The 23,551-nt window shown below is 57.6% G+C and overlaps 3 protein-coding genes across 3 annotated transcripts in view; all 3 read left to right on the plus strand.

The window, feature by feature from the left end:
• EEIG1 (estrogen-induced osteoclastogenesis regulator 1) overlaps nucleotides 1-7,352 on the plus strand; it is a 37,010-nt gene extending 29,658 nt beyond the window's left edge. The window contains exons 7-11 of the mRNA XM_068553077.1: nucleotides 2,012-2,116; nucleotides 2,198-2,393; nucleotides 2,856-2,977; nucleotides 3,073-3,142; nucleotides 4,558-7,352. Of these exons, the coding sequence (XP_068409178.1) occupies nucleotides 2,012-2,116; nucleotides 2,198-2,393; nucleotides 2,856-2,977; nucleotides 3,073-3,142; nucleotides 4,558-4,603 (539 nt within the window). The 3' untranslated portion in view covers nucleotides 4,604-7,352. The remainder of the gene's footprint in view (nucleotides 1-2,011; nucleotides 2,117-2,197; nucleotides 2,394-2,855; nucleotides 2,978-3,072; nucleotides 3,143-4,557) is intronic.
• A 2,147-nt stretch (nucleotides 7,353-9,499) lies between these two features.
• Nucleotides 9,500-12,343, plus strand: DPM2 (dolichyl-phosphate mannosyltransferase subunit 2, regulatory). Its single transcript, XM_068553353.1, has 4 exons — nucleotides 9,500-9,568; nucleotides 9,857-9,946; nucleotides 10,760-10,862; nucleotides 11,662-12,343. The coding sequence occupies exons 1-4, from the start codon at nucleotides 9,566-9,568 to the stop codon at nucleotides 11,718-11,720; spliced, it is 255 nt and encodes an 84-aa protein (XP_068409454.1). The 5' UTR covers nucleotides 9,500-9,565; the 3' UTR covers nucleotides 11,721-12,343.
• A 3,022-nt stretch (nucleotides 12,344-15,365) lies between these two features.
• Nucleotides 15,366-23,011, plus strand: PIP5KL1 (phosphatidylinositol-4-phosphate 5-kinase like 1). The gene is made up of 10 exons (XM_068553154.1): nucleotides 15,366-15,429; nucleotides 16,249-16,452; nucleotides 17,677-17,727; nucleotides 17,926-18,080; nucleotides 18,300-18,424; nucleotides 18,945-18,979; nucleotides 19,070-19,125; nucleotides 19,902-20,014; nucleotides 20,312-20,465; nucleotides 22,474-23,011. The coding sequence occupies exons 1-10, from the start codon at nucleotides 15,400-15,402 to the stop codon at nucleotides 22,739-22,741; spliced, it is 1,191 nt and encodes a 396-aa protein (XP_068409255.1). The 5' UTR covers nucleotides 15,366-15,399; the 3' UTR covers nucleotides 22,742-23,011.
• The last annotated feature ends 540 nt before the right edge of the window (nucleotides 23,012-23,551 follow it).

Below are 23,551 nucleotides of genomic sequence, written 5' to 3' on the forward strand. Positions count from 1 at the left end.
GGATGGCATTCACCCACCCATGCTTCCATTAGGCAGGCGTCTGAGCCCCTCCTGTGATCCGGGCTCTGTGCGTGGCCCCAGGATCACAGCAGCGCCCTGGACCGAGACTAACCGGGTCCCTGGCCTAGCAGGAGAGACAGGTGTCAATGAGACAATAAATATGTCAAATGCATGTCCACCTACACCTGTGACGAGAGATGTCAGAGAGACACAGAAGGTGTCCGCCTGGGGATGACTGGGGAAAGCTCCCTGAAAGGGTGTCATTTGAGCTGAATCTGGGGTGTGGTGTGCAGTGTTCCTGGCAGAGGGATGTCCCGTGAGCTCTTGCTCTGCGACTTGCTGCGTGACCTTGACTGGCCGTTTTGCCTCTCCAGGTCTCAGCGTCCTCCTCTGCAAAATGGGATCAGCAGTAGCAATCACATCTTGGGTTGCTCTGGGGATGAACTGAGCAAACGTACGTGCGTGCCTTGCCCGGCACATAGTACGTCCTCTGTATTTCCCAGCACGTGTTTTGTTAAATTATCATTATTACTAATATTATGAAAAATGCAAATGAGCTTGAATCCCCAGAGGAATCAGCGTGGCAATTAAGAGGGGGAGGTGATACCAGGAGAGAAGGCTCCAGCCTGCACCACCCCGCAACCCTGAGTGCTGTGCGGGGTGAAGCACGCCCCTCCGAGCATGAGCCTTGGCCTCTGCACCCCTTCCCTGGGGGTGAGCTCAGAGCTGGGAGGAGGACTGCCCCTTAGCTGATCAGTAAGCAAGGCGGCACGCGGCGGCCCTAATTTGTGCCGCAAGAGCAATTAGGGCACAGGGCCTCAGGCCCTGTTTGCTGGGTGATTCTGCCCCCGGGGGATGGGAGCAGTGAGGGACCCTCTGACCCCAAGGGCCAGCTTCCCTCCACTCCCGTTTTTCCTGCACACCCAGCCTAGTGGGGCCCAGAGCAGAAAGCTGGGCTTCTTAGCTGCCTCAGCCTGGGGGCTGCATGCAGGAATGGGGGCTCCCCAGCTCCATTGCTCTCTCCAGCTTCAGGGTGGGGGTCCCCAGAGGAGAGATCTGGGGACCAGGCCACTCCAGCAAATATGGAGCCTTTTGTGCAAAGTAGAAGAGGTGCCTCTCCCACGGGGGGTGGGATTTGAGCCCCCACAAGCCTCTATAGCTGGTTTTCTGCCTCTCGCTCTCCCTCTTCTGCAACCCCTCAGATGCGGAGAACCTGCTGACTTGAAAAGCCATGTGGCTTTGGGTGGGGACACAGGCAGGCCTGGGGTCCATCCTATGGCCTGGGTGTGCTCATCTCCGAAGAGAGGATGGATGAGTCCTTGCTTCCTGTGTTGACCAGGAGGACTGGTCGGGGTGGGGGTTACTCATGGAGCCCTGGGCAGACCCCGCCTGGTTCCCTGGAATCTCCTGCTGTCACTGCCCGAAAGTGTGTTCCCCGCCTCCCGCACCCCCTTATTCACTCCACTCCAGCTACACAGACCCAAGCCCATTCAAGCCTCAGGGCCTTTGCTTATGCTGTTCCCTCTGTCTGGAAGGCCCTGTCCCTGATGCCTTATCTGGCTTGCTCCCTTCCACGCATCCTGAAGGTTTCGCATTAAGGCCACCTCCTCAGAGAAGCCTTCCCTGATTCCAGACTGGGTCAGACCCCCCCCCCATACGCTCCCTGCTCTGCACCATTCGCCAGTTGTGGTTGATCGTGGGTCATTTTTGTTCAACATTCTTCTTTCCCACCATTGGTGCCTGTGACACCACGTCTCCTGTTCCCAGCACCCAGTAGAGCGCCCGGCGTGGAGGATGTCCCCAACAGATATTTGTGGAATGAACGAATGATCCTGGGTTCGAGTGGTGACCTGCGGCTCGGGGCAGGTTGCTGCTCCCCTGGACCTCAGCTTTTCAGTCTCTTAAATGGAAATACATAATGTGCTCTCCACCCCCCCGCCACACTCAGTGAGAGGAGGAGCAAGGGCGAGGGCGGGCACACTGGTAACCCCTGCCCCTACCCGGCTTCCAGGGGTGCCAGAGGAGCCGGACCAGAACCTCTCCAGCCCCGAGGAGGTGTTCCACTCCGGCCACTCCCGCAACTCCAGCTACGCCAGCCAGCAGTCCAAGATCTCTGGTGAGTGCCCGCCCGGCCCCTTGCCCCTGGCCTTCCACCTTCCCCGGCTCCCGGTAATCAACGTCCCCGACCGCCCCCCAGGCTACAGCACCGAGCACTCGCGCTCCTCCAGCCTCTCGGACCTGACGCACCGCCGGAACACGTCCACCAGCAGCAGCGCCTCGGGCGGCCTCAGCATAGCTGTGGAGGGTCCCGAGGGCAGCGAGCGTGAGCACCGGCCCCCCGAGAAGCCGCCGCGGCCACCCCGGCCCCCACATCTGTCGGACCGCTCGTTTCGGTAAGTCTCACCATAGGTGCCCCTGGAGAGCAGACCCCGCCGGTGGCTCCCTGAGCGTCTGCTTCTCTACCTGTAACGGGGACAAGGGGGCCCCCGCCGCAGCGGCGTGGGCGTGGCTATTCAACCAGCTGACGCTCACAGGCGCGGCGCCCCGGCCTGGCACGCATGCTCAGTGAGCGCTTGCTGCGTGCGGTTTAGTGTCCGCTCTGTCCCCGCCTGCTCCCTTGCTCTGCAGCCTCTCAGAGGCTGGTACTTAACCTCTCAGGGCCTCCGTGGCCTCCTCTGTAAAACCAGGTCGTAGCAGCATCCGCACGTAGGGTTTGATGTGAGGGTTAAATGAATACAGTCTGGACCAGCTCTCACGTGCACTTTGAGCCTCCTGAGTGCTGCGGGTGCTTGGTCCTGTCGTCGTCGTGCCTGTTGCTGCCCTGACTGTTGTGACTCTGCCCCGCCCCGCCCCAGGAGGAAGAAGGACTCCGTGGAGAGCCACCCGACGTGGGTGGATGACACGCGGATTGACGCTGACGACATCGTGGAGAAGATCATGCAGAGCCAGGACTTCACGGACGGCAGCAATACTGAGGGTGAGCTGCCCGCGCCGGCGGGCCAGGGACGATGCCCAGGGGCTCCCTGGTGGCGCCGCCCCGCTCAGCCCCCATCCTTCCCTGTGTCCCCACAGACAGCAACCTCCGGCTGTTCGTGAGCCGCGATGGCTCCACCACCCTGAGTGGCATCCAGCTGGCCAACAGGTAGGGCTGAAGGTTCTGGGTGGGTCACGAGTGTGGCTCTGGGGCATAGTGGTGAGAGCATATGGCCTCTGCAGCCCACTGACCTAGCTTTGAATGCCAGCTCTTGTCAGTGTGACCTTGGACCAGTCACTTCTCTCTGAGCCTCAGTTTCCCCATCTGTCAAATGATGTGGACCACACCACCTTACCTGGAAACCTGGGACAAAGGCCCTGGGTTTGGTTTTGGGGGTTCTGAGGAACCTTGGTAAGTGCCTAGCACAAGGCTTGGCACATAGCAGGGGCTTAATACATCTTTATTTTGGATTCTACTTTTATTTCCCTTCCTCCTGGATCTGGGAACTCCTAAAAAATGATGATGATGACTTGTTTATTTATTGAACAAATATTTATTGCACACCAGCTACACACCAGGTACTGAGCTATCCCTAGGTGCTGGGGATACGGCAGTGAGCAACACAGATTTCTGCTGCGTGATGTTCAGAGACGAGGAGGTGGTAGGATCGAACTTGGACTTGAACTCTACAGTTTTATAGAGTGCCCTCTCATGATCATTCACTTACAGCATGCTTTCTGTGTGCCTGGCTCACTGAATGAATGAACGAATGAGTGAGTGTTGGAGCTTCCCACCTGCGGGGTTGTGCTGAAGCCTTTTCCCCTGGTTCTTGTGGGCCAGATGGGAAAGTGCCCATTTAACATCTCCGGCCGGAGCGAGAAGGGGGCTTGGCTGGGCCATGCAGGGCCTCCAGACCTCCCCTCTGGTGCTGCTCTGCTGACCCCTACTGGCTGAGGCTTGAAATTGCAACTGCCATTTGTCCATGGCCGCCTCAGCTGCCCCGGGTGAGGTGGGCAAGAAGAAAACAGAGGGCACTTCTTTGGGGCTTTGTGACATCCCTCTCTAGCCCCCTCTGAGGATGAGGAAACTGAGATGCAGGACGGGAAGAACCAATCTATGTGGCAGCAAGGTCATTGCAGAGCTGTATGCTGAGCCCTGAATGTCCACAATCCCAGGGGTGGCTCTGGCCTCCCTCGGTGGGGAGAAGAGCCAATCAAGCTCCCCAACCTTCTACTGCGCTTTTAGCAAGCCTCATAATCCCTCTGAGCCTCAGTTTCTTCACCTGTCAAGTGAGGCTAGCTGCAGACCCTCCCTGCCAGAGTTGTCGTGAGGATGGGCGCAGCACACCCCAGCGTGAGAGCTGCTGGTGCCCAGGAGGGCTTGGGGCATGGTCTGTGCCATCTCTGCACTCCTACAGACTCCGATACTTAACATCTGTGTTGCCCTGGGCAAGTGATTCAACTTCTCTGAGCCTCAGTTTCTTTCTCTGCAAAATGGGGCCTGCTTGTGAAGTACTCCCAAGGGCCTGGCCCCTGGCCCAAAGGACCATCAAGGATGACAAGCTGACCTGTCTCTCCCCGCAGGGTCTCCTCTGGGGTCTATGAGCCAGTCGTGATTGAAAGCCATTGAGGAGCGGGCATCCAGGCTGGAGAAGGGCCCTGCCTTCACAGGCGTCCAGACGCAAGTCATTCCACAAGGGACCTTCCCCTTCGGATCACCATCCGTGCCGCATTTCATCTGTGCCTGCTCCGTGCACTCCAGCCCCAAAGCATCATTCCATTGACCTCCCATCATTGCTGGGACGCTCATGGCCCGCCAGGGCCCCGGGCACCACTGTGAATATTCTCCTCTGAACCACTAGAGGGCAGGACACATGGGCCCGTGAAGCAGGTGGGCCAGACAAACACGGCGGGGACTGCCCCTCTGGACACCCACCTGGCCCCTCAGCGAGGACATGCAGCAACTCCTGCACATGCAGGGATGCCTGTGGCTGAGGGGCCTCTTGTCCTGTGTCCCTGCTCACTCCAGGAGCACTGGCCCAGCCAGTGGCCCTGGCAGGGCCTTGCTCCATTGCTCCCTTGCCCTTGGGGGGCCAGTCCACCCGTGGAATCCTGCCACCATGGCCCTCAGACTGCTCAGTGCTTCAACCGTCCCTTCCCTGTGTCCCGGGGGACCTGCTGGCGGCCTCCTCCTGGGAACCAAGACCTCAAACCCCACCCACACTCCAGATTGAGACCCCACCTCCCCCCCGCAATGAATGTTCTCCTGCTGCCCTGGCAGCCTGCACTTTGCACACGCTTGTCTCCAGCACAGCGCCCTGGCCCTCACCTGCCCGTGCTCTGAGCCCTTCCCAAGGATTCCTGGGCGCTGCCTGCTGTGCAGTCAGCAGCCCAGCCCTAGCAGCCCGGCTGGAACGTGGCACTGCCCCTCCCCCCTCCAGTTAGCTCCAGCTCAGGCCCGAGCCCCGTTTCGAGAAAGGTGTGAGCGTGGACGGTGGTTCCCCTCTGCCCGGGACTGGGTCCTGAGCAGCTGGCTTCCAGTAGGAGGCCAGGGCAGGTGCCTCCCAAGCCCTTGGAGCTCAGTGGCCTGGCTGGGCTGGGCTGGGCTGGGCAGGCAAAGCACCCTTTCTCTCCCCTCAGGGTCAGCTGGCCCAGGCCGGGGCCAGTGCTGGAGACGCAGGTGGGCTGTGACTGGACTGGCCTGGAGCTGGCTTCCTGGCCAGAAAAGCCTCAGCCATCCTCTGAAAGCATCCCCTCTCTGGGCAAGGGTGAGGTGGGGTCCATTAATGGGGTTTTCCCAGCGGGGGGGCAGTCTGGCCCTGCCCCCGCCCCCGCCCCTCCCTAAATCCTCTGCTCTCAGCACTTTCCCCGCCCTAGTCCTCCTTACTTGCTTGAAGGTGGGTTCTGACTGCCAGCCAGTCCCTGGACAGACCCCCCCTGCCACTCTTAAATTTCACTCATTTTGTATAAACCCAGCAGGCTGGTGTTTACTTAGCCCTATTCCTTTTTCCTTTTCTTTCCTCTTTTTTTCCTCTTTTTTCCTTCCTTCCTTTCTTTTTCTTTTCTTTTTTAGAGTTCACAGTTTGGTATTTTTCTCCTCCCCGAGGCGAGGGGAGGTGGTTCTGTTCTCTCCCTACCCGCTGGCTGGGTCCCAGCAGGGCTGGGGATCTGGGTGGGGTGCAGATGGGGGTGTCTCCTCCCCAGGCTGGGAGGGGTCCTTGCGCTTCTGCCCCACTGGCAAGAATTGGAGTCTTGGTCTTGGAACCTCCTGGCGTTGGGGCCAGAGCATTTCTAGGAATTTTGTTGTTGTTTTTAATTACCTAACTTTTAGAAAATGAATGTTAGAAGGTGCCTGCTGAGGCAGGACGGAGCATTTGCTCTGGCTGGAGAAGGCTCTGGTCAGCTCTGCGGGTCCCTTCCTGCCCCACAGACACCTGGCACTTTAAAAGGGAGCTGGCCGCACTGTCTCCAGTTGAAGTGACCCCCCAGAAGATGGGGGAATGCTGTCCTTCCCTTCTGTGTCTTCATGACCTCAGCCCAGTGAGGAGATGCATTCAGGGTGTATTTGGGGTCTGATTCAAAGTTCTGGGGCTTTAGACATAAAATAGCTGGCTTTGGTGCTGTTGGGGAGAATTCCCCAAACCAGAACCCTAGCCCCAACCTAGGCGAGGTCTGAACTTGACAGTCACCCAGAAGGAGACAGAGCCTGCCACACCCTCCCACGCTAGGCCCTGGGCCAGGGTAATTGGACTAACAGAATTCGGCCACAACCAAATTAATGCTGGCTGGAGCCGGAGGCCTGGAGTCCTGGCCTCATCCCCATGTGGGAGCTCCTTCTTCGGCCCTCTGGTTGCCTCAAGCTCAGTGAATTCCCATTAGGTGCCCACAGCTCCGGACTTAAAATCCTATATATAGAGAGAGAGATAGAAAGTATATTAGAGATATTTTTGGAAGGGAATTGGTCTATGCAATGCCAGTTTGGAATCTTCTTGAAAGACAGTTTAACGTTTTTACTAGGAGATTTAAAGAAAAGAAATAAAGGTCTACAATATTTTTAGGTTTTTTTTGTTTTTTTTTTTTTCTGGTCACCCCACAAACTGACCACATGGCATGATCTGCCAGGACGGAGAATGTCCATGGCTTCCTCTCTTTAGGGAGGTGAGCAGGGAGATGGGGGGAGGGGAGGTCTTTTTTTTTTTTTTTAACACCCCTCCTTTCTAACAGAATGTTATAACACCACCACCCCCTGATTCAGTGGGCTGTGTTTGTATCTCTGTCCCAGCTTCTGTTGTAGAAAATAACATTGTAAAGGGAAATCAGCCTAGTGTCAGTGTCTTGGTTTTGGGGGGAAAAAATTAAATGTTGCAGTTTTTGTTTGTTATGGCATGTTGGCTGTTGTTTGTTTCACTGAGTTGAAGTCGGGGTCACAGACGGCATCAGAAGGAAGCAGGATGTATAAGGTGACATGCTGGGGGTGGGGGAGATGTTGGTGGCCAGGGTTCTCAAAGTCCTGACTGTAGTTATCACAATTACCACCACTGTTATTACTCCAGATTCCTGGGGAGGAAACCGATGCCCAGGAGGGCAGTTTCTTGCCAGTCTCACACCTACTAGGTGGCAGCTCTGACCTCAGAGCCCAAGTTCTAACCTCCCCAGAGTCAGGTAGCCTCTAACAGGCATGCCTGAGGACAAACAACTGTGCCTCAGTTTTCTCAGCTGCAAATGGGGTTGTGAATCAAATGAGAAAGTGGGTATACAGGCCTTCCTAGGGAGCTAGACCCCGGGAGGTGCCGAGCGTTTCCCCAGCCTCTCTAAAGCCACAGGCCAGCACCGTCTCCAGGCCGGGACCACCCCTCACTCTCTGCCCCTGACTCAGAAGAGCTGACTTAGCCAAGCTCTGGGAAAGGCAAGTCACCCTGGGCCTTTAATGAGCTCAGAAGTGGCAGGAATCCTCAGGGCTTTGGACAAGCCAGAAGGGATCAGACTACCAGGCCTTGTCCCTGCCACAGCACCGCATTGTCCCCACCCTTTCTTAGTGCTGATGCCCACTCATGGCCCCTGTAAACCCTGGAGGCTGATTCTCAGTCCCTTCCTCTGTTCTGTGCACACCTGGGGAGGGAAAAGGTGGCTCCTGGCTGAGCTCAAATTCTCCTGAGACAGAGAGGGAAGGAATTGGGCTGTAGGCCAAAAACAGGTTGCTTCTTTGGAACACAGTAATGCTTAGTGAAAAATCAGTATACAAAGTGGTAGGGGGAAAAAACGTCCCTCTCAGCTTTGTGATGGGCTTGGACGACCCAAGGAGACAGATGCTGCCAGCAGGAGCACGTCATGCCCGGTTCAGACCCGATCTCTGTGTGCCCCGGCCCCCCCAGTGAAGATAACACACCGAGAGCCTCCACACAACCCCTCAGGAGGCCTGGAGTCTCCACATGCTGTCCTCTGTAGCATTCCAGAAGTCACCGAAATTTTAAAGGTGGTTGACTGATTCAAAGCTCTTACTTGTGCCAAGCCTCACTCTGGGCACTGGGGATACAGCAGTGACCACAGATGCTAATCTCAGGGAGCTCACAGTCACGTGGGCCAGATCAACAAGTAAATCAGCTAATTAAAACGCAGTGATAAGTGTCATCCTGGAGCCACACTTGGGGCTATGGAGCGCAGAGGAGGGAACCCTGCCCAGCTGTGAAGGTCACTTCCCTGGGATGTGTGGCATCCCAGTGAGACCTGATGCGGGAGAAGCAGCCAGCCCCATGAGCTGTGAGGAGACAGTGTTCCGGACCTCGGAGCTGGAGGAGACATCGAAGATGATCTGGCCTCCAAGCCTAGGGAGGGGCCTGCACACCAGCCCAGTCCGAAGACCTGTCTGGGCTGCGGGACACCCAGGGCCCGAGAGGCAGACGGTGAAGGAAGGGAGGGTCACCCTAGCCTCATTCACGCAGTGAAGAGAGGACACCCGAAGGGTCGCCAGGGAAGCCTGGCATGGTAAGGGGGTGCCCTCTCACAGCCAGTCGAAATCCTCCCCATCCCTGGGGGCCCCAGCCAACCCCTCCTCCCACCCCAGGCCGGTCGGTGAACTTCTTCTGCACCCTACCCTCAACAGACAAGTTAGGGCCTCGGGACCAGGAAGTAGTGCCCTCGGGTTCTGAAGTCGGCTACACCACTGACTCAGATTGTGATCTCCTGCAAGAGCGCGCCCCTCTCTGAGCCTCATTATCTCCATCGGAAATATGGGACTTCCGACCACCCACCCCCATCCCGCTCTGGCTATGGGACTCTGGGACATCGAGAGACGGGCTTTTGTTCTCGGGAGAGTTCGACAGGACTGAGACCACAAATGCCAGACAGACTGAGTTCCTCCCCGCCCCCGCTCTGTCCCATTCCCTAGAGATTCGGGAACGCGGCCCACAATGCCCTTGAGAAACTACATTTCCCGACATGCAAAGGGGAGGCGGTGCCTGTCTGTCTAGGGCTACGGGGTCCTGGACCGGCCTCAGGACTACGACTCCCGGCGTGCCCCGCGGCCCAAGGCCAGAAGGGCCCGGATCCGGAACCGGGTGAGGCTTGCTGCCCCAGTGCCCGCAGCGCTGGGGAAATGGTGAGTTTGGGGCCGAGTGCGGGAAACGGGGGCGTCTGGGGGTGGGGTCCTGGGTCTGCTCAGGAGCTGGGGCTTGAGTACTCAGAGCCGGCATCGCTCTCCCGCCAGTCCGTCGTACGGGTGATAGGCCTTGGCCCGGCGCTCTGTCTCCCGGCCTAAAATTGACCTAGTCCGCCCCGTCTGATACGTCTGCTGAGTGAACGGGCGTAACCAGGCTGCAACGCCCCCCTTCATTAGTGCACCTAAATGGAGCATCACTGGCTCAGTTGAGTTCTCCCTTTTCTGCAGGCCACGGGAACAGACCAGGTGGTGGGACTCGGCCTCGTCGCCGTTAGCCTGATCATCTTCACCTATTACACCGTCTGGGTGATTCTCTTGGTATGTGTGCTGCCCCGCCCTCTCTCACCTCCCATCCCTGGATCTTGAGGCCAACTCCTAACATCATTTAAGCAGCTGCCATGTGACAGGTGCTGTGCTAGGTGCTTTACCTGCATACCTCACGAAAGCTCCAGAACAGCACTATGAGGAAGATGCTAGCGGTGTCCCCCACTTTATACACGAGGAAGCGGAAGCTCAGGGGGAAGCCTCAGGCCCAAGGTGGAACCCTTAACCACTACACTGTAAAGTCCTGTCCTTGATTTGCGCTGCCTTTGATGGGAGTTCTAGTCGTTATCTCGTTATCCTGCGGGCCCCTGGGCATGACAGGTGCCAGTGGATTTTGTGAGAGTCTTTAAGATTTTTCTTTTCCCTGTGGGAAAAGTTCCTGGTTACTGCTTTAAAAGTGTAGTGTTTGGAAGGCAAAATCTTGCAGAACTTGGTATCCCTTGGAGAAAAATGTTAGTAAAGAAGACTTTGGAGCCCAGGTTGGGAATCATTCGAGGATTCCTCATGTACCCTTTGCCCCTGCTAAGCTGTGGGGGCCTTAGGGCAAGTCCTTTGTCTTCTGTTCCCTGCCAGGTCCCCAGCCCCAACTTAGGGCAGGCACCAGGCAAGTGCCCCGTACACAACTGTTAGATAAATGAAGGAAGGGAACAAACCAAGGCACCCCAAATGCCATCATCTTAAAGAAAAGCAAATGCAGTCTCAGTGCTTTGATGGGGTCAGTCCCGGAGACGGAGGAGGTGGGATGTTTGGGCTTGGGGAGCTGAGCAGGGCGAGGAACGCTCACCAGAGCTCTGCCCTCGATGCCAGCCATTCATCGACAGTCAGCATGTCATCCACAAGTACTTCCTGCCCCAAGCCTATGCCGTTGCCATCCCACTAGCTGCCGGCCTCCTGCTGCTCCTGTTTGTGGGTAAGTTCCCCCAACCCTGGGCAGCGTGTCTGAGGGACCCCGTGACCCTCTCCCAGCCCTGAACATGCTGCTACACTTTGTCACTGGCTGTACATCTCCGTGAGGCTCCTTGCCCCCAACTCATCCCCTGGGGTTTCCCTGTTCATCCTTCAGGGCTTTAGGTCAGTCTTCCCGATGCCCCAGGCTCACTGGACTCTAATGGGATGTCTCCCTTTTTCCTGCTCCGTCCACCACCACCATCACTCTGCTCACACCTCCATCACCTCTCACCCCCTTGTCACCCCGGTTCAAGATCCCTGCACCTCTCTGTCTCCCAGGGTCTAGTGTGTGGGCCTCTTAAGGGGCAAGGACTGTTGCTTTATCATTGCTATGTACTCAGCCCCCGGCACAAGCTGTGGCACTGAGTTGGTGCTCAAGAAAGTGGTTTGGATGCATCACCAGTCAGGTGTCTGGCTGATGGGATGGGTGGATGATGGATGCCGAGTGGGTCAGTGGGGAGGTAGGAGGATAGGTGGTTGACGGGGTGAGTAGATGGATAGTTGGGTGGATCTTATTCCCTGTAGAATTGGAAGCGCTAAACTCAGCAAATTGCCTGTGGTAGGCACCCGGCTGATGTTTTTTGAATGAATGGGTGGATGTGTGGCTTGATGAACAACTGGGGAGATGACCAGGTGGCCTGGAGTGTGGTTGGGTAGGTGCTTGGCCCCCTGTGTGGGTCACTCTCCCATGCTGTGTCCTGCTCTGGCCTCCCAGCAGCCCTGAGCTTTCTTACCTGACCTTTCTGGTCTGTATATTCCAGGTGTGTTCATCACCTACGTGATGCTGAAGAATCAGAAGGTGACCAAAAAGGCTCAGTGAAGGCCCAGCAGGGATGAGGCTGCCGGCCCCTTCTCTGCTTCTTCTCCAGGGCAGACCAAGGGTGGGGGCCCAGAGGACCCGTCCAGGCACTGAGGGCCCCTCAAGCCTGGCAACCCTGCAGACACCCTCGTGGGATGGAGCTGTTCAGGACTCACCCCTGACTGACCAGAGGCCCTGCTCACCCTTCCAGAAGCCAGAAGGGAGGGGGTCCCTGGAAGTCTCCCTCTCACCCTCTTCAGGTTCAGGGCCTGGAAAATGCTGGTCCTCCCCACCTCACTTTTCAGACTCCCTGTCGCTTTTTCCTCTGGCTTCTACACTCTTGCCTCAGTTTCCCTCATGTCACATGCTGTTGCTGGACTTGGCAGGTTCTGGGGCATCACGTGACCTCTCCCCCCATGTCCTGCTCCTCCACAAAGGCAGCTTTCCCAGGTCTGACATACCCCAGACCCCACAAGGACTTCTGGACCTGGAAAGCCTAGGGGGAGGCCTGACAGGCCCCAGAGCACATTAGGGTGGCCACACGGGGGGGCCCCTGGATTGACCGCTTCTCATGGAGGCCCAGCCCCCCAGCCTCGGTGCTGGCCTGTTGGGGAGAGCTGAACAATAAACGTTGATGGTGTGTTTGTCTCAGTGCCATCCCTGACCAGGGGACTGGGCCGCCCAGGGGCTGGAGAGGGGCTGGGAGCTGGCCTCTGCGTTGGTCTCAGGTCAGGAGACCCTGGTTTGTGCAGTCGGTGCCCTCAGGTGCCTCCTGCATCATCTGTGTGCTGGACACAGGATAAAGCAGGGACCGGGACCGGGACCGGGACCGATACGGGTCTGGCCTGGCGCAGCTGATGGCTGAGGAGTCTGTGGAGGCACAGCAATCTGCCAGACGCCACATCAGCCTCTACCAGGTCTCCCCCGTGCCAGCCTAGCCAGCTGGCACTGGTATTTTAAGGACCCTCAGGCTAGTCCCCGAAAACACAAGCCTGTCATCTGTCTCTTGTACCCAGCAGCCCAGCTTAGCGTGGCTCTGAGCAGAGGGCTGTTACGAGCCAGAGCAGGGCTGGTTCCACTGTGTTCAGGTTAACTGGCACAGGCCCAGCCTTAGTCCCTGGCAATCCCGCCATGCCCCACTGGGCAGCCAGCTCTCCCGTTCACAGTGTGGGCCTCCACCCCTGACACCTTGGACATTCATTCTTCCTCCAGTTAGCAAAGGTGTCCCCCTCATCAGAGAAGAGAGAGCAACTACAGGCACACCTGCCCTGTCCTTACCTGTTTCTCTCTCCATCTTCCAGTTCAGGCAGAGCTGCCCACCCGGACTCTGGGTCCTGTCCGCTCCCACTGCTATAGCAGGAGCCTCTGTCTGATGATCCCTCTCAAGGGGACAGCCTCTGCCTTTCAACAAGGTCCCCCAGTGTTAAATGAACATGTTACAAGCTCCGTTTAAGGGACCCTCCATCAACCCAGTAATTCCCTCCGGGTCTCTCCCGCGCTGTCCCCTCCACAGCCAAACTTCCCAAAAGGGTATCCGCACCTGCTTCCTGCATTTCCTCACCCCTGCTGTGCTTGGCAGCATTCCAGGGGGGCTGCACTCAGACCACCTGTGACATCCAGTCTTTAAATCCAAAGCACATTTCCTTGACCCCTCTGCCACATTTGGCCAGTGACCTCCCCCCTGGGTACACCCTCAGACGCTGGATGACCCATTCTCCTACTTTATGCTCTCTCTGGCACTCATGCTCCTCTGCCACGAGAGGGTGGGTTCCTCGGGACTCATCACAGGCTGTTTCACCCCACGCTGTTCTGGGTGACCTCATGCTTACCCAGGCTCACCTCCAGCCCAGCTTTCTTCTGAGCCCCAGTGTACTGCACATGCACCAGCTGCCCACCTGACATCCTCATCGGCTGTCGTAGTGACACCTCAAATTCATCCTGTCATGATCTGAATTCTCAGACTCCCTCACTCTCCCCCCGCACAAATCTGGCTCTCCCCTCGTGCCCTGCCTTGGCATCATCACCCTGCATCCCTGACCCACAGCCAGAAGCCTGGCAGACATCACTGACCTTGGCTTTCCTCTTCCACCCCCCCATCCACATGACCCCGAATCCTGTCAATTCTCCCCTTTTCTCCCCTTCCCCCATCACCTTCTAGATGCAAAGTCACCGTCCCCTGCCCTAAATCACCAAAGGCTTCCTCACTGCTCTCCCCTGCCCACAATGGCCCCCTCCAATCCGACTGCACTACAACCAGTGGCCTTTTGAAAACATCCGAGCATCTTTTCTTTTTTTAATTTTTGGCCGCACCACGCGGCATGCGGGACCTTATTTCCCCAACCAGGGATCGAACACGCACCCCCTGCAGTGGAAGTGCAGACTCTTTACCACTGGCCTGCCAGGGAAGTCCCTGAGCTTTTTTTTTTTCTTCCTCGGAGAATCTTTCTCACGCACTTACAATGCTTCTCTGGGTTGCCGTCCCTCTCCCTCCCATGGCCGGCCGACAAGAGCCTGCATGCTCGCTTAGAGCTCTCCTCACTCCAGTCACACTGGCCTTTCATTTCCTGGGACTCACTGAGGTTCTCTGCACATCCTACTCACATTGGTTCAGCATATACTTCTCAGACACTGGTTTGTGCAAGGTACTGAGCCAGGGAAGGAGCCTGGCATGGTTCCTGCCCTCCTGGCACTCCCACTCTGGGTGGGGGAGGGGAGATATAATAAACAAATAAATGAACAAGACAGTCTCTGACAGTGTTAAGTGTGATGAAGAAAAATAAAGCGATGTGATCATGACTGAAGGGAGGGGACACTTAGAGTCGGGCAAGGTGATAAGGAATAAAGCAAATCAAGTCGAGGGTGGAGGTGGGGGAGGATTTCAGGCAGAGGGAACAGCACCTGCAAAAGCCTGGAGGTGTGAAAGAGTTGGGTGGCCAAGGGCCAGCAGGGATCCCCTGTGACCGTGTGCTGGGTGCAGGGACAGTGATTTGAGATGGGGCTGGAGAGCGGGCAGGTGGGCCTGGGGCCACACCGAGATGTTTGGACTTTGTTCCAGTGCCGTGGGAAGCCACTGGAGGCTTAGAGCGTGCGAGTGACATCATGCGATTTATGCTTTTAAAAGCTCACGCTGGCAGCTGTGTTCCTCCCTCTCACTCACCACTAAAATCCGCCTCCCCCCCCCCCCCACGCCACCCCGGCCTACACTGCTCCTGGCCCATAGTGAATGTTCAAAATAAGTGTTGAATGAACGCACGCCCCTGACTTCCTGTGTGACCTGGAGGTAGTCACTTCTCTCTCTGGACCTTAGTTTCCTCACCCGAAATACGGTCGGTGGGAATTTCACGCCAGGGTGGGTGGGCGGGACTGGATTTAGGTTACCCGCCTCCCCGAGCGCCCCGAGACCTGAGTCTTCCACCCCAGGAAGGGAATGTGGGGTCTTCCCCCGGTGGGGGCCCTAACCAACGCGCGGCGGCCCTGCCCCGCCCTGGACCACGGTCCGAAGGGTGCTGCAGCCCCGGGGGCGGGACCCGGGGGCGGGACCCGCAGGCGATCCCCCGCGCCCCCGCTCGGATTGGGTGCAGCCGTGACCGGCACCACGCGATTGGTCGGTCCAGAAGCAGGGGCGGGGCCTGGCTCCTGCAGCGGGGCGGCCCGGCAGCGGGGGACGCGGCCAGAGCCCGGGGAAGCTGCTGCGGGGGCGATGGCCGCGCCGAGCCCGGGGCCCCGCGAGGTAGGTGCAGAGACCCGAGAGAGGACAGGAAAGGAAAGGGTTGGAGGGCAGGGGCAGGGCCTCCCCGCCCCGTGCACGGCGAACACACCCCCATCCAAGCCCAGAAGGGGTCCTGCACTGGGCGGGACTGGGACACGCCCCACATGGGGCCGCAGGTCTGAAGCGGGGAGTCCGGCGGGTATCCCCCGAGAACTTCCTCAGTTTCCTCATCGGGAAAATGGAGACAATGATAAAAGCTTCTCCTTCATAGGGCTGTTAGGAGGTCAAGCTCTCAGACAGTGCTGGGCACTTGGTGGGTGCCCAATGCTAAGGGGTCAGCAGCTATGATCTCAGCTTCGTGCTGACCCTCCGCGCTGGCCTGGAGGAACTCGGCATAGACGAGTGGAATAGATGACTGAATCACTGACATCACAGCTCCTACTATAAGGAGTTCCTGTGCAGGATGCTCAAACTCAACAGTAACAACAGTTAATACCTGCCACGAAGGAGTTATTGTAGTTCTCATTTTACAGATGAGAAAACGAGGTGCAGAAAGGTTAGGTGATTTACCTAAGCTAGTGAGAGGGTGCAGAACAAATGCTCTACCTACTGATAATAACCATCACTATTTTGGGTGCTGACTGCATTCCAGGTACTGTCCCCTCACAACACCCAGTGAGGTGGGTACCAGCCTTATCTGCATTTTACAACTGAGGAAACTGAGGCAGAGAGGGATGAGGGGTGAGCTGACAAGCAGTGGACGTGGGATCAGACGAGGGTCTCTCCCCTGTGGGATGCTTGCTGCCTCAGGCTCATTGCTTCTGGTGCCTCCCACCCCAGGTCCTGGCCCCCTCCCCAGAGGCTGGACACAGAGCTGCCACCTCGAGCTCTGGCCGCCGTGGCCTCCTCTGGCGTCTACGAGACAAGCAGTCTCGCTTAGGCCTGTTTGAGATTGGCCCAGGGCATGAGCTGCACCAGCTGACGTGTATGATGCAGGCAGGGCTGTGGGCTGCCACTCAAGTGTCCATGGACCACCCACCCACGGTGAGTGGCCAGTCTGTCCCGTGCACCTCCACAGCACCTACAGCAAGACCAGGCTGATGCCCTGTCCTGCTAATATTGCAGGGCTGGGAAACAGAGCGGGCTAGGTAGAAGGAGAGGAAGGCAGGGGCTTGGTGCAGGGAGGGAGGGACATTCTGGGGCGGGGGCTGAGGCCAGGAAGCCAGAAAGCCCAGGGTGTGTGGGGAGTGCGAGGAACCCCCTGACCCGGGTGGTTGCTGTGTGATCTAGGTGGGTCTCTGCCTCTCTTTGGGCTTCAGTGTCACCTCTGTGTAATGGGTGGGAGGGATTGTACTCCTTGGTCTCTTTGGCCCTCCCGGTTCTGCCAGGGTGTGTGGTTGAGAAGGGACCCCGCCCCCACCCCACCAGCCCAGCCCATCCTCCCTGGAGCTCAGGCTGGGGCCAGGCTGGCTCAGCAGAAAGGGTCGCCCACTGCAAGCTCAGCAGCTGGACGGCCCGGGTGAGCATGTGTGTTGTTTGTGTGTGTGCATACGTGTGCACAGTGTGACCACATCCTGGGAGCCAGGTCCTAGCACAGGGACCTGGAGGTCCAGGGAGAGAGTAGGAGTCCTCTAAATCTCATCACCTGCTGAAAATCTTCCATGGCTCCCCAATACTCAGCCTGGCCTCACGGTCCTGCTGGCTCAACCCCAAGGGCCGACTGTCCAGCCTCCTTCCCAGTCCATCCTTACTCGCTTCAGTCACTCAGGCTCTCCTTCCCTTCCTGGTGGCCCCCAATGCTGTTCCCGCTCCTATGAGCACCCTGCTCCTCCTCTCCACTACCCTTGAGATTTCAGCTTAGGGGGCACCTCCTCCAGGAAGCTTTCTCTGATCCTGCTTCTCCCAGGCTGAGTCAGACAGTCCTAGGCTTCTAGGCCATCCCCTTCGACTGGGAGGGCATCTGGCAACACTTTGGCCAACGTGTGTCTGGGCACATGTGTCAGGCTCTAACTCAGAGACTGGTGCTGGGGACCCAGCAGTGAATGAGACACACCTAGGACCTGCCTTGGGTTACTCTCCTCCTCCCTCCAGCTCTGGGAGGGCTGGCAGTCTATCTGCCCAACTCAGGCACACCCAGAGTGGTCCCCACTGGCTGGAGGAATCAAATTGGGGGGAACGGGGGTGAGGCCAGGTACAGGATGCTTGGAGACCCTGGGCTGGCACCGGGGGGTTGAGACTTGCCCTGAGCCCCTCTGCTCCTTGCTACAGGGGCTGCCCACGGAGGAGGATTTCTCTGAGGTCCTGACCCAGGTTCACGAGGTAGAAAGCCCAAGAGTGCTGCATGGGAGGGGGTGTGTTCTGCTCTTCTCCTCAGTTTCCCCATCTGTGCAGTGGGAATGATGGCTTGCCCCGGGGCTTTGCAGGAAGGGTGTGCTTACCCTGACCCTCCCGCGCCAGAGCCGACTGCACACACCTGGGCCCCAGGGACACTCTTGGGGCTGCTCTTCCTTTCCGCAGGGCTTCGAGCTGGGCACCCTGGCTGGCCCCGCCTTCGCCCGACTGCGGCGCTCCCTAGGGCTGGCAGAGGAGGACTATCAGGCTGCGCTGGGTCCCGGCGGCCCCTACCTGCAGTTCCTCAGCACCTCCAAGAGCAAGGCCAGCTTCTTCCTGTCGTGAGCTGGCGGCTGGGGTGGGGAAGGGGTGGGAGAGGTGTCCGGGGTGGAGGGGGGCTCTTGAGGAGAGAGACAGAATGGCCAGGTCAGGTTGGGTCAGGGCCAGATAGAGGTCAGATGGAGGAGGAGAGACTGAGGGCGAGGGCAGGAGGCGAGAGGGGCGGTGGGGAGGCGGCTCCTGCCCCACCTGGTCAGTGACCTCTCCGTCCCGCCCCCCAGCCACGACCAGCGCTTCTTCCTGAAGACCCTGCGGCGCCGGGAGGTGCGGGCGCTGCTCGCCCACCTGCCCCGCTACGTGCAGCACCTGCAGCGGCACCCACACTCGCTGCTTGCGCGGTTGCTGGGTATGACCGGCCAGGGACCCGGGACTGCGGGGCGAGGGGAGGGGTGAAGAGAGAGAGCGAGAAGGGGAGGGGGTCAGGGAGTGGGCGGTTTCAGGACGGGGGCTGTAGGGGACCTGAGCCCGAGCAGGGTGGAGGGGACTGGACAGGAGGCGGGGCCGGCTGGGGGCAGAGCTCAGTGGGGGGGCGGGTCCTAGACAGCAACGTAGGAGGGCGGGGGTCTGTGGGCGGGGCCAAGACCTCGGGCGGGGCCCAAAGGGGGCGAGGTTGGGATTGAATAGTCCCGGGAGGAGGATATATGGGCAGGGCTAGGCCTGGGGGACACGGCATCTTTGGGGCTAAGTTTAGAAGCGGGTCGACTTGGGACACTACCCCAAGCTGGGGAAGGGGTATGGGGGCGTGGCCTGGAGGCTCGGGAAGCGGCGGATCGCGAGAAGGAGGCGTGGCCTGGAACTGGGGCAGGATGCACCCGGCGTTGCCGAGTTTGGGGCCTCTCTCTGCCTGACGCCCTCTCCCTTTCCAGGGGTGCACAGTCTGCGGGTGGCCCGGGGAAAGAAGGTGGGTGAGGCCGAGGCGAGGGGGCCGGGCCGGAGGGGGCGGGGGGAGGGTGAGATCCTGTCCTCCCTCACTCCCTACCCCCGTCTCCAGAAATACTTCATCATCATGCAGAGCGTCTTCTATCCCACCGGCCGCATCTCCGAGAGGTGAGTCGGCCTCCCGGCCCCACCCGGAATGTGCCACCTGAAGCACCCACACTCACTAGACAGACAGCGAAACTGAGGCGCAGGGACGTTACCAAGATCTCCTGACGGGTCGGAGACAGTGATTCCCACGACCAGCATCTCTTGAGCACTCAGTATGCCATGGGCGCTGTGTGAGCCATTTGCATTCATCACCATCCTTATTCCCAGAACAACTCTTGAGGGGTAGCTGTCTTAATCATCCCCATTTTGTCGAAGAGAAGCTGAGGAGGGGAAAGCCACACAGCTACTACGTGAGGAGCAGGGATTCAAACTAGCCTCTGATTGCAGGTGGCCCTCTGAGCCTCCTAGCCCTGCCTCTGCCTCCGAGCTCCACTCTGGTGCTCTCCCAGGGCCGCGGACTTCACTCATGCCCTCTGGTGCTGCGTCTAGGGTTGGGCCCCTCTGTCTGGGATACCCCAGGGATGACAAGGTGCCAAGAGGCAGTCACAGGCAGGGGTAAAGGCTGGACTGGACGTTCAAGGGCCTGAGTTGGAATCCCTGCTCTGCCCTTTTACTCACTGTGTGGTCTTGGGCAAATTAAAAACAAAACAAAACAAAAAACCTCTCTGAGGCTTTTTCTTCATCTCTAACATGGGGACAATAACGGACTGGGGTTGTGCTGAGAATCTGGACAGTCACCCAGTGGAAGCTCTTGTTTCTTATTACCTTGTGAGTTCCCTGTATGTCTCAAGTCTCTATAAGGTTGAATTCTGTCTCCCCCACCCCTCATTTCCCAGGTATGACATCAAGGGCTGCGAGGTGAGCCGCTGGGTGGAGCCCGCCCCTGAGGGCAGCCCCTTTGTCCTGGTGCTGAAAGACCTCAACTTTCAGGGCAAGACCATCAACCTGGGTGAGCCACGGGGGCGGTCACTGCCTGCTCTTCCTCCATTTAGAGTGAAGTTAGAAGGGTGTCCCTGGCACTCCTCTCTGCCTGAGTCTTTAAGAGCCCAGATTCTGGAGTCAGGCAGAGAATCCTAACTCCACAGCTTTCTAGCTAGGTGACCAAGGCAAATTACAGATGAGTTTCCTCATCTGTGAAATGGGACAGTAATGACATCTGCCCTTCTGGGGCAGATGTGTGCGGAGCCCTCAGAAACTTGCCTGGCACTCAACGAGCACTCAGGTGGGGGCACTGATGCTCCGGCAGGGCCCCAGCGGAGCTGGCTCCTCCGCCAGATGGAACTGGACACCGCCTTCCTCCGGGAGCTCAACGTGCTGGATTACAGCCTCCTGATGGCCTTTCAGCGTCTCCATGAGGATGAGCGGGGCCCAGGCAGTAGCCTCATCTTCCGCACAGCCAGGTGGGCCCCCCAGAGGCAACAGCAAGAATGAGGTGATGAGAACATGGAAAAGACAGATGGTGTAGTGGGGGAACAGCACAGGCAAAGGCTTGAAGACTGGAAAGTGCAGTGTTTGTGTGTATGTGTGTACGTGTGTGTGTGTGTGTGTGTGTGTGTGTGTGTGTGTGTGTGTGTGTAGGCTGGAGGGCTGGAGAAGTCTGGCCGGCAGGGGTAGCAGGCACAGATGGATCACAGCAGAGGAAAGACCAGGTGAGATCCAGTTGTGCTTTTGAAGAATCTGCCCATTTTCCAGAAGGAGATGTGGAGCCATTAAAGGTTTCAGAACTATTTAATTTTTGCCTTAGAAAGAGCCCTTGCCCCTTAACTCGGTCATTTCACTTTGAGGACCCCAAAGTCATCACCACTTGGCACCATCATCTTGTTGCCTTCCTCTTGCATGCAGCCAATCCTTGCATGCTGACTATGAGCCTCATTGAGAGGATGGGCTCGTTCCCATTTTAGAGATGTGGAAACTGAGCCTCAGAGAGAGGAAGTGAAGTTGTAGAATGACTTTTGAGGATTCATGTTAGTACTTGGTTAGTTACTTGGATTTCAGTCCTCCAAGGCCCACATCTGTGGTTGAACCGAATTACTCAGGGATTAAGACAGGCACTTCAAGGAAATAAGTTCATTGATCCAGTGGGTGGACAAGACAAGTGAAAAATGATGTCCACTCACCTAGCCCCCATCCCCACCCTTTGGAGGAAGACCTTGGGATGGGTGAGTCTTGGGCACAACCCAAGGTAATGGCTTGGTGGGCACATCCTGACCAGATGGTGGAATGCCTGCCATGGGGCACAGAATCCACCAAGTCTGCCCATCCAACCTAGGTCAGCTTCTCCCTTGCCCTCTACCCCCAGATGGTGCTCAGATTACAGCCGTCATTCAGCAAGTAAACCCAAGTTTGCCTACGATGGTTGTTTCTCCATGCTGCCTGGTAAATGGTCACAGCTACAGCCCCACCCCCACCCAGTTCCCAGCCCCTCATTCAGAACCCACCACCCCCAGGTTAACCCTGGCACTGCAGAGAGTACCAGCACTCTGTCCTGGCTCCCAGACCACTCGGTTCTGATTGGTTGGTGCCTGGGTGGGGCTTTCTTTGATTGGCTTTTTTCCCCCAAGACCTGGGCAGGGCAGGGATAAAGCCCTCAGCGACCCACCCACCCCGCGACCCCCACTCCCAAACTCCCACCATCACAAGAGGACAATGTTAGGGAACTGAGCCTGCTTCTGGTTGGGATTGGGGGCCCAGCCAGAGGCATCTTCTGATTTGGAATACAATTTGAGGCAAAAAGACACACCATCTGCAAACTCAGGTTGGACTTTGTCTGCAAGGTTTCAACTCTGCCACCCTGAAACTTCCAGGGTTGGACGACCCCAAACAGCAGTTTAGGAAGTACCCAAACATGGGACTTACCCAAAGTGATGTGGCACATAAGTGCAGAGCCAGAGTCTGTGTGACCCAAATGCTCTAGACCAGCGCTACCCAGTAGAAATTTAATGTGAGCCACACATGTAGTTTTAAATTTTCTAGTAGCCTCATTTTAAAAAGTAAAAAAGAAATAGGTAAAAATAATTTTAATAACATATTTCACTTACTTCGTACATCCAAACTTTTATCATTTCATCATCTAATCAATATAAACATTTATGAGATATTTTACATTCTTTTTCTCATACTGTTTTGGAAATCCAGTATGTATTTTATACTAACTGCGCATCTCATTTGGGACTGGCCACATTTAAGTGCTCAGTGGCCACATATGGCTGGCTGGTGGCTGCATAATGAACAGCTCAGCTTTAGACCGTCAACTGCACTTCACTCAGCCGCCCAGTTTATCTGACATCACAGGTCCGGGCACACGGGAGGTGTGAGAATGACCCAGGGGCAGCATGGCCATGCTGACAGGGTCCATAGGCTGGGGCTCCCTGGAGGAGGTGGTAACCTCACCCTCCTGTCTGCCCCCAGGTCTATGCGAGGGGTACAGAGCCTGGAGGAGCCAGAAGCCCAGAACCGCCGGCTGCTGCCCGACGCCCCCAACGCCCTACACATCCTGGACGGGCCAGAGCAACGCTATTTCCTGGGCCTCGTGGACCTCGCCACAGTCTATGGGCTCCGCAAGCGGCTGGAGCACCTGTGGAAGACGCTGCGCTATCCAGGCCGGACCTTCTCCACCGTCAGCCCAACTCGCTACGCCCGTCGCCTCTGCCAGTGGGTGGAGGCGCACACCGAGTGACCGGCGCCCAGCCGCGCTCTCCCCACCTGGACAATGGTCGCCCGCTGGGGACGCGGGTTCCAGCCTGGCCCGGGCAGCGGGTCGGGCTCTCCTCGCCTGTTGTTCCTCCACTTGGCCTCCAGAGGGCAGCATCCCTTAATTAATATTATGAACTCATTTTGCTGGGGATGCTGTGCCTGGCATTGTTATCAGGGACTCCCCTACATTAGCTCATTTAATCCTCAAAAAAAAAAAATGCTATTATTCTTTTTTTTTTTTACAGACCATGAAATGAAGGCTCAGGGGGTGAAGGGACTGAGCAAGATCATTCAGCAATAAATGCTGGAACCAGGACTCAGCTATGCCTTTTGGACTCAGGAGCCTGTATTCTTACTCACCAGCTCCCGCAGCCCTGTCCTCATTGGGGAAAGGGGGAGGCTGAAGCCACCAAGCCCAGCCCCCTTGTCGTCCAGATGGGGAAACTGAGGCCCAAAGACTTTAAGGGGCTTATGCACGGGTAAGTGGCAAGGCCAGCCCAAGAACCCGCGCCTCCCACCCCCCCGCCCTGGCTCAAGCAGGGCCCACTGGCCTCCCTCTGGGGTGGCCCCCCTCACTCCTGCTCCTCTAGGATGCAGGTGGGAGGAGGTGGGGGAGTGGGGGGGCTTCAGCTCTGGGAAACATTAGACTGCGGTCCACTATTGATCTTGAGTAAGCTCTGCCCTCCTCTGGGAGTCACTTTTATCATCTGTGAAATGGGACCAGGGGTTGGTGGTCAGACGGAGGGACCTGGACACACAGACATCACTGGGAGCAGAGAAGAAAATTGCCTGC

Source organism: Eschrichtius robustus, chromosome 10 (assembly GCF_028021215.1).
Source record: "Eschrichtius robustus isolate mEscRob2 chromosome 10, mEscRob2.pri, whole genome shotgun sequence".
Lineage (NCBI taxonomy): Eukaryota > Metazoa > Chordata > Mammalia > Artiodactyla > Eschrichtiidae > Eschrichtius > Eschrichtius robustus.

Bases quoted from the DNA above. Each gene is read 5' to 3' on its own strand.
- DPM2 (XM_068553353.1), top strand. The intron at 9,947-10,759 runs GTATGTGTGCTG...CCTCGATGCCAG, and splicing joins CCGTCTGGGTGATTCTCTTG to CCATTCATCGACAGTCAGCA. The intron at 10,863-11,661 runs GTAAGTTCCCCC...TGTATATTCCAG, and splicing joins CCTGCTGCTCCTGTTTGTGG to GTGTGTTCATCACCTACGTG.
- PIP5KL1 (XM_068553154.1), top strand. From the start codon at position 15,400: ATGGCCGCGCCGAGCCCGGGGCCCCGCGAG. The intron at 15,430-16,248 runs GTAGGTGCAGAG...CTCCCACCCCAG, and splicing joins CGAGCCCGGGGCCCCGCGAG to GTCCTGGCCCCCTCCCCAGA. The intron at 17,728-17,925 runs GTAGAAAGCCCA...TCCTTTCCGCAG, and splicing joins TCCTGACCCAGGTTCACGAG to GGCTTCGAGCTGGGCACCCT.